The 9090-nt window shown below is 52.3% G+C and overlaps 1 protein-coding gene across 3 annotated transcripts in view; it reads left to right on the top strand.

Annotated features, from left to right (window-relative positions):
- PDGFRB (platelet derived growth factor receptor beta) overlaps nucleotides 1-7921 on the top strand; it is a 56009-nt gene extending 48088 nt beyond the window's left edge. For 2 of the 3 annotated variants that reach the window (XM_073355342.2, XM_078853980.1), the window contains exons 19-23: nucleotides 4681-4792; nucleotides 5129-5228; nucleotides 5355-5460; nucleotides 6896-7134; nucleotides 7764-7921. In XM_073355342.2, the coding sequence (XP_073211443.1) occupies nucleotides 4681-4792; nucleotides 5129-5228; nucleotides 5355-5460; nucleotides 6896-7134; nucleotides 7764-7914 (708 nt within the window). In that variant the 3' untranslated portion in view covers nucleotides 7915-7921. Of the gene's footprint in view, nucleotides 1-206; nucleotides 637-4680; nucleotides 4793-5128; nucleotides 5229-5354; nucleotides 5461-6895; nucleotides 7135-7763 lie in introns of those variants that run through there. The other variant, XM_073355344.2, reaches the window with a different exon arrangement.
- The last annotated feature ends 1169 nt before the right edge of the window (nucleotides 7922-9090 follow it).

Below are 9090 nucleotides of genomic sequence, written 5' to 3' on the forward strand. Positions count from 1 at the left end.
ATTTTTTCCTAATGTCCAACCTAAACCGCCCTTGCTGCAATTTAAGCCCATTGCTTCTTGTCCTATCCTCAGAGGTTAAGAAGAACAATTTTTCTCTCTCCTCCTTGTAACAATCTTTTATGTACTTGAAAACTGTTATCATGTCCCCTCTCAGTCTTGTCTTCTCCAGACTAAACAAACCCAATTTTTTCAATCTTCCCTCATAGGTCATGTTTCCCGGACCTTTAATCATTTTTGTTGCTGTTCTCTGGACTTTCTCCAGTCTGTCCACATCTTTCCTGAAACGTGGCACCCAGAACTGAACACAATACTCCAGTTGAGGCCTAATCAGCATGGAGTAGAATGGAAGAATTACTTCTTGTGTCTTGTTTACTCCTGCTAATACATCCCAGAATGAGGTTACACTGTTGACTCATATTTAGCTTGTGATCCACTATGACCCCCAGATCCCTTTCCACAGTACTCCTACCTAGGTAGTCATGTCCCATTTTGTGTGTGTGCAACTGATTGTTCCTTCCTAAGTGGAGTACTTTGCATTTGTCCTTATTGAATTTCATCCTATTTACTTCAGACCATTTCTCCAGTTTGTCCAGATCATTTTGAATTTTAATCCTATCCTCCAAAGCACTTGCAACCCCTCCCAGCTCGGTATCATCCGCAAACTTTATAAGTGTACTCTGTATGCCATTATCTAAATCATCAATGAAGATATTGAACAGAATCGGACCCAGAACCGATCCCTGCGGGACCCCACTCATTATGTCCTTCCAGCATGACTATGAACCACTGATAACTGCTCTCTGTGAATGATTTTCCAGTCAGTTATTTGCCCATCTTATAGTAGCTCCATCTAGATTGCATTTCCCTAGTTTGTTTTTGAGAAGGTCATGCGAGACAGTATCAAAAGCCTTACTAAAGTCAAGCTATACCACATCTACTGCTTCCCCCCATCCACAAGGCTTGTTACCCTGTCAAAGAAAGCTATCTGATTGGTTTGACATGATTTGTTCTTGACAAATCTATGCTGACTGTTATTTATCACCTTATTATCTTCTAGGTGTTTGCAAATTGCTTAATTATTTGCTCCATTATCTTTCCGGGTACAGAAGTTAAGCTGACTGGTCTGTAATTCCCTGGGTTGTCCTTATTCCCCTTTTTATAGAAGGACACTATATTTGCCCTTTTCCAGTCTTCTGGAATGTCTCCTGTCTTCCATGGCTTTTCAAAGATAATTGCTAATGGCTCAGATATATCCTCAGTCAGCTCCTTAAGTATTCTCCTGTCTCTGAAATGGCAACAAGTGCTCAGGGTAATTAGTGCCATTTGCATCCCAGTTCCCAGAGTGCTTTGCCTCGTGGTGTTACACCTTGGTTAGACTAGATAGGTGGGGAACTCTCCCCGCCAGCCATAGAGGAGTGGGAGCTGTGGGAGCACTGGTCCCCCAAGTCAGGGAGAGGAAGGAGAGATTTCCCTCTGCCCCCCCTTTCCCCTCTTACTTTAACCCCAGCTTTACCTGTAATGGAACCACATGATCATGCTTTCTAGGGTCCTATGCAGGAACTTAGAAAACAGCAGTAATGACTGCCCACAAATACAGCCCCTTTTGTTCAAGGACCCTAGAGCACAGGACTACCCCTCATCCTATCCCTGTGCGACTAGTAGCTCTGAATCATCCTTCAGATTGAGAGGCTAAACTGCGTCACTGTGAATTTCTTGCAGAGCTGGGAATGGGATCCAGACCTTCTGACTCCCAGGCCCCTGCTCTAACCACTCGACTGCACAGAAAGAGGAAGTGCTTTTCTGCAAGCTCCCATGCGAGTGCTTTCAAGGAAGGAGATTCGGGTCTTTCAGGTCGGAAAGAGCCCCTGGTTCCAATGAGCATTCTCCAGAATGTTCTCTTTGTTTTAAATTCCAATAGACGAGCAAGTGCTGGGGGAAGATGAATAATCCCTAGCTCTTCACATCAGCAGCTCTCAAAGAGCTTTATGAAGGAGATCAGTGTCATTACCTCACTTTACAGATGGGGAAACTGAGGCACAGAGAGGCGAAGGGAGTTGCCCAAGGTCACTCAGCAAGTGAGTGGCAGAGCTGGGGCTAGAACCTAGGTCCTGAGTGCAAGTGCAGGGGTTGAGCCACCAGACCACACTGGAATCGTGTCAGGGCTCTTCTGTTCCACTCTCCTCTTCTTGCTGAATCACTGCCAGCCAGGCGAAGCTGGGAGTGGAGAGCTCGACAGGGGTAGGTGAGCTGCCCTCGTTGCTTGGAAGCCAGAAGCAGCCAGTGTAACACAGGAGCTTTGGCCACCCACTCAGCTCATGGGCAGGGGGCAAGGCCCCTCCTTTTCCCCCTCCACAGCAGGGCTGGGGCTTTCCAATCCAGCTTTGCTGCCGCTGCTGTTCCTGATAAAATAGGAAATGAAACCAGGCCCCTTTGCAATCCTTCCTGGGGATTATTTTTGATACCAGTTGCGCAAGGAAATCCGCATCCAGCATAGGGCGCCACGCAGCCAAAGCCGCACGCAAGCTGATAGAGGCAGGGCCGGATTGGGCCAAAGACAGGAAACACGGAGAGAAGAGGACTAGGATATCTATCTTGGTCCTCTCTTCCCGGCTTCTTAGAAATCTCCAGTCAGGTCCTGTTCTGTCAGATCTATTCATAGTAGGGTGACCAGACAGGAAGTGTGAAAAATCTGGACAGAGTGGGGGGTAATAGGAACTTATAAAGAAAAAGACCCAAAAACCGGGATTGTCCCTATAAAAATCAGGACATCTGGTCACCCTAATTCATAGTGATGCACATTTGCCAGGTTTCAGACACTCAGCTTAGACTGGGATGGGTGGAAAATCGTCATGTGACCGCATTTCAATGGCCTGGGATCAGTAGACTCAGTCGAAGGCCGGGTATCCGTGGCATAAAAGCCTCCATCGCAGCAAGCAGGCCTGTTGGCTGAGATGAGAAGGGATGTAGAAACCGAGCTGGTGCCTGACCTGAGCAGGCATCTTCTCCTGGTCAGAGCGGAGGCGCACCGGAGAGCGGACCTGAGGGAAGCTTGCACTGCTGGGGCCTTCTGTCCCCAGAGCGGTCATTTTGGCACCAGCTGCAGGTCTGTCTCAGAAAGGCAACAGTCCGTTTTGCCAGGCTGATGTAGTGGCCCAGCAGGAGAACTCAGCCCTGGAAGGGAGGTGGCTTTGCAGGGCTGGAATAGGGTGACCAGACGTCCCGATTTTAACCCATTTGTCCCGCGTCCCGACCGCACGTCGGTCAGGACGCCCTTTGTCCCGATATCGGGGACGGACCGGTCACTGTCACCACCAAAGTCCTGGGGCTGGCGTGGCGACACTTCCTGGGGCAGCTCCCGGCGCCCGCCCGCTGGCAGGAGCCTGCAGTGCGGGCGGCCCCTAGGCACAGAGGTGGAGGGGGTCTCCCCGTGCTGCACCAGCTCCCTCCTGCCCAATCAGAGCTGTGGGGGCGGGGCTTGCAGGCACTGGCAATGGGCAGAGAGCCCTCCGCCCCCACCCGACCCGACCCTAGGAGCCAGAGGGACCTGCCAGATGCCTCCTGGGAACCACCCCAGGTAAGCACTACCAGGACTCCCTACCTCGCCCCGTGGCAGGTCCCTCTGGCTCTTAGGGTCGGGGTTGGGGGGCAGGGGGTTCTGTGCATGCTGCTGGCACCTGCAAGCCCTGCTCTGCGGCTCCGGCAGCTCCCATTGGTGCTTTTTCCAGCCAATGGGAGCCACGGAGCTCGCACTTGTGGCAGGCGCAGCATGTGGACAGTCTGGAGACCCCCCTAGCCGCTCTGACCCTAGGAGCCAGAGACCTCCCAGCAGAGCTGGTGAGTGCAGCCAGGGAAGGGGGCAGGGTGTCATGGAGTGACTGTCTGGGAGGTGTGGGGAGGGGGGGCGCTGGGCAGTGGGAGAGGTTTGTGTGTTTTGGGGTGCTGGGCAATGGGAACCTGTTGGGGGGTGCTTGGCAGTGTGGGAGATCTTTGTGCGTCAGGGCACTGGGCTGTGGGGGTCTGTGTGGGGCATTGTTTAGTTGTAGTGGTGGGGCTGTGGGAAAGGGCACTGGGAGGGAGGAGAAACCTGTGCCCCTGGCTCCATGGCTTCTGCTGGGGGCTGGAGCTGGGGCCATGAGTCCTTGCCCCATGGCTTGTGGTGCGGGCTGCAGTAGGGGCCGTACACCCCTCTTGCAGCTTCCTAGGGCTGTGCACCCCCTCTCATGGCTCCGGTCAGGGCTGTGCACCTGTGGCTCTCTTCCCCCTCCCCGCCCCACCCCTTGCCCAATGTATCCTGATATTTCACTCTTGCAAGCTGGTCACCCTAGGCCAGAAGCTCTCCGTGATGGTGTGAGAGGGGTGAGAGACCTCAGCAGGGCCACAGCAAGTGTCAGGACTGAGTGGAACTGTGAAGGGGACTGCAGTTCTCCTGGCTCATCTGACATGGGTCAGTGTAAAACCCTGCTCTGGGAAATTGGAGTCAAGGCCCTAAGGAAAACGGTTGATGCAAAGTGCTCAAGAGTCGCTCCAAGGGGCTCTCCTCAATCTTTGTAAAGTGGGCTCCATGAAGAGTCAAGGAGAAGGTGTCCAACTTCTCTGCTTATTGGTGCAGAAGTGAGCTGTCTCCAGGGGATTGGCTGACTCATGGGCCTAACCCATTCCTGCTCTCTCTCATCCTCACAGACCTTCCTGCCTTTGAAATGGATGGCGCCTGAGAGCATCTTCAACAACCTCTACACAACCCTGAGTGATGTGTGGTCTTTTGGGATCCTCCTCTGGGAGATATTCACTCTGGGTAAGTGCCCTGACATCACTCTCCTTCAACAGAATGCAGCCTACCTCCCAGGACCACACAGGTCCCCCCGTGCTTGTCCCTGAATCTTCCTCCAGTCCCACCCTGGGAGAAAGATACCAATCCCTGAGTCCCATCCCATCCATGCCACAAGGGGGTTTCTGTGGCAGAGCCTTGTCCGATCACACACTGACCAGCACAGGTCTGATGATGAAGGTGGGGTAGGAATGGTGAACAGAAGGGAGGGAGGGTAGTGCTGATTTTATAACAACACTGACAGTGTGAGTGTGGTGGAGCCTCCCCGTTAGCCTGGTTTCCAACTCTTCTTTCTCCTCCTAGGTGGGACTCCATACCCTGAACTACCCATGAATGAGCAGTTCTACAATGCCATCAAATGTGGCTATCGAATGTCTAAACCCACCCATGCTTCCAACGAGATGTAAGTGTTCACCGTGGACGTTTGCACTGGCCACATCTCCTCAAACTGGAGAAGCATCTTTGCTCCATCACCCCTTCCACCATCTAACTCTCTATGGTGTCCTCCCCCCCCCCCCCATCTCCCCAGCTATGACATCATGCAGAAATGTTGGGAAGAGAAGTTTGAGATAAGACCTTCCTTCTCTCAGCTGGTGGTACTTATGGGGAACCTCCTGGCAGATGGATACAAGAAGGTATGTCCCAGGAATGCTATGATGGAAGTGTGGGAAGGAGACTCTACTCTAGACAAAGGAGGGTCTAGTGGTTAGGATACTAGCCTAGGGCTTGGGAGACATGGGTTCAAGTCCCTGCTCTGCCGGCTTCTTGTATGATCTTGAGCAATGAGTCTCTCTGTGCCTCAGTTCCGCGTCTATAAAATGAGAAGAACACCACCACCCTATCTCAGAGGGGTGTTGTGAGGATAAATACATTAATGATTATGAGGTGTTCTGATGCTATGGTAATGGAGAACATGTAAGCACCTTAGTTAGATACACCACAAGCATTTCTTCCTTTGTCTAAATTAGACATAACCTATCCATGAAATATACAGAGTCTGTATAAGAAATGAGCCCCATTTTACAGCCAAACATATTCTATGCTTGGTGACACCTCTTTCAGATGAGCTGGAGAACTGAGGCTCTGACAAATTCTGGTCTATAAGATTCCCAGGTACTTTTGGGAGGGAAAGGGGTGTTAATCCCATTTTCCAGGGCATATCCCAACTCAAGCAATTACATTCTGGCGATCTAAATCCCTCTTGCAGTTCCAGCTGGACACAGCATTCTGCTTCCCTTCCTGCCCTAAATGCTGTGTAGTGTTCCTGTGTGCAGTTAAACATTTGCCATTTCTCAGAGCGGGCTGCACTTTGGTGGCAAAGTGCTCCTTGTGTATAGTTTGTCTGAGCTTTTGTAAAGCACTTCTGGCTCCTTTGGGGTCAGTGGTGATAATGAAATGTTAACAGTTTAATTCATAAGGCTTGAAATATATTTGCTGGTCAATTTAGAGAAAAAATTTACAAGCGACGCTAAAAATCAGCAGCCTTTCGTAAAGTGACATTTCCCAGCGTGGCTGGGTTTATTGGTAACACTGAGAGTGGCCTGGATACATAAAAAGAGAGGGACAAATGTAACGTGTGAGCATTGTCTCGTTGTTGAAACCCAGGATTGGGGCTCAGGAGATCAGAGTTCTGTTCCTGGCTCTTCCCCGGTGTTCTCGGGTCACTAAATTCCACGTGCTTCCCCAGTTGTCCAGCCACCAGCGGGTGTGGCTCCATTTTTGGACACAGAAGGCCTGATTCTCCTCTCACTCACACAGACGTAGAGCACAATGGAGCAACAGCAGTATCACCCCTGATATCTCATGTGGCTCACGCAAAAATTGAACCGCTCGGCAGATGCTTGGAAATCGGCCTCCTCCCTCCCAGGGTTGCCCTGAGGGCTTCATTAACGCCCGGCTGGGAAGCACCATGCAATCCTGCAAGGGAGGGCACTATAGCAGTGCAGAGTGGGAACGGGGCCCAGACTCTGTAGTTTCTCTTTATGTGCCTGGGGATGCCGGCTTGACCTCGGTTAGCGCCACCCCCTCTCACCCACCTCATTTCTTTTGTAACCTGCCCTACGGGAGCAGAGGTACCAACAGGTCGAGGAGGAATTCCTGAAGAGCGACCACCCTGCTGTTCTGCGCACAAGGCCCAGAATCCCAGGGGTCAGCAGCGCTGGGCTCACCCCCAGCTCCGGCACCGGAAGTGTCCTCTATACAGCTGTGCAGCAGGATGGGGGGGACAACGATTACATCATCCCCCTCCCTGATCCCAAGCCCGACGGAATCGATGACGCCCCTCAGGAGGCTTCTGTCAGCCGGGCCAGGTAGCAAACACAGGCCTCTTCATGTTTCCCCCTAATCTGATCTCTGTCACCACTGACCATCCTGAGAGCTCAACAACAAATGCTTCACACAACAAAAGTGGAAGCAGGAGAGTGTGGTCAGGTAGAAAGGGGTAGGGATGGGGGTGGCGGGAGGCGGAACAGGTAAAGCAACCCCAGGATCTGCTCCCTTCACTCTCAGGATCCTTAAATCTACCCCCAGCCTGGCTTTTCCCTTCACAGCTGCCCAGTTATTCTATCTGCACGGCCATGGTCCTCACACCGCGCTGGGCTGGAGGCCCGGAGAGAGGCTGGACATCACGTTGTTATGTATACCCAACAGCTAGCACTCCAGGTGTGCACAGCCTGTGGGGCGTGGATGGCTGCACTGTGCGCGCGTGAAGGGGGGCGAATTTAAGTTCCATTTTGTCAATCGCTCTGTGGGAGTTGGAGCCTCAGTAGAAGCCTGTCTAAGATGGAGGGTGGCACTGGGCCCCTGTGGGGCATAGGTAGTAACTCCTCGTGCCACAAGAGAGCCAGCCATGTCTTCCCTAGCAAGTGGGTCCTTGCTTGGGTCATCAGCGATTACGGACAGCACATTTATTTCTCTCCTTTCTCTCCTCCCCCTTTAGTTCTACTCTGAACGAAGTGAACACAGCGTCCACAATATCCTGCGACAGCCCCCTGGACCTACAGCAGGAAGGGGAACAGGAACCTGAACCAAAGTCGGGCTGCCAGGAGCCAAGCCCAGGGCACCACGACATGGAAGAAAGTTTTCTGTAGAAGGGGCAGAGCTGATGCTAGCCCACACCCTACCAGTGAGACCAGCTGTGGGGCAACCAGACTTGGTGGAGAACCTTGTTGGGTGCTTATTTATCCCGCCCTCCGTCCCACCTCTCGGCACAACGTGGACTATAGAGGCACCTTTTCCCTCCCCCAGCCTCACTGCCACACTCCACCCCATTGATCAAACTACTGAAACGAGGAGGGGTCTCCTCACAGACAAACCTCTTCTCCTCACAGTGAAGCCTGCAGTGCTCCCAGACCAAGGGGCAGAGCGCCAGCGAGTCTCCAGAGGAGATCCTGCCGTTCACTCCACTTGTTTGATATCCCAGCCTCCTTCCCGTGCCCCGGTGCAGTAGGTGGCTCTGAATTTCAGTGTCCGTCTGGGCCGAAGCTGCCTCTTTGATGTTCTGCGTGTCCACCACGCTGGGGTACAGCTGCCGTAGTGCTGTACATGGCTGGGCTGGACAGATTCCTTGCAGCTCACTGGTGGGGTGTCGGGAAGCCGACAGGCCAGGCCCCAGTGGCTAGAGAACAGGATCATACTGAGTGGATTCTCTCTCGAGCACAGAAGAGCTATTGTGGCCGCTGAGGAGAAACCAGCCGTGGGTTTCGGAGACGTTTAGGCACATTCTTGCCCTGTCCAGCCTTTCTGAGATGGATGCGGCACCACACGCACTATGGTACAGGTACCTGTGGCACTGGGCCACAATGCTGCATCTACCCCAAGGAGAGGTCTTAGGCTGACCCTCTTTCTGCCCACAGCAGCCTGGGTTCCAAAGGGCCTGCCAGGAATCAGGGATGCTCCGATTCTGACTCTGCTGTGGCAGCATCTCACTCCAGCATTGTCTTCCTCTATGTGGACTCTAAGCCTAGACATTCTCCATATCGCTCATTTAAAGGGAACAAATAAGATCTCTTAATTCACTAGCCAGGCCAGTATAGGAACAAAAATGGCTTTTCATTAATCCTCTAGTGCCAGGGAACCTATTTCACCTGCTGGGAAAGTCTCTCAACCCAGCTGGTGCCAGAATCTTTGTTTTATCTTTGGGAAGCAGGGGTATGAAGTTGATGTTACTTTGTTCATACGAATTCCCCTTTCCATGCCGTCTGGGTCCCTCACGTGAATTGCAGCCTCTTGCCCTAAGTGAGTAACCAGGCTGCATAAACACAAGC

Source organism: Lepidochelys kempii, chromosome 8 (genome assembly GCF_965140285.1).
Source record: "Lepidochelys kempii isolate rLepKem1 chromosome 8, rLepKem1.hap1, whole genome shotgun sequence".
In the NCBI taxonomy this organism is placed as follows: domain Eukaryota; kingdom Metazoa; phylum Chordata; order Testudines; family Cheloniidae; genus Lepidochelys; species Lepidochelys kempii.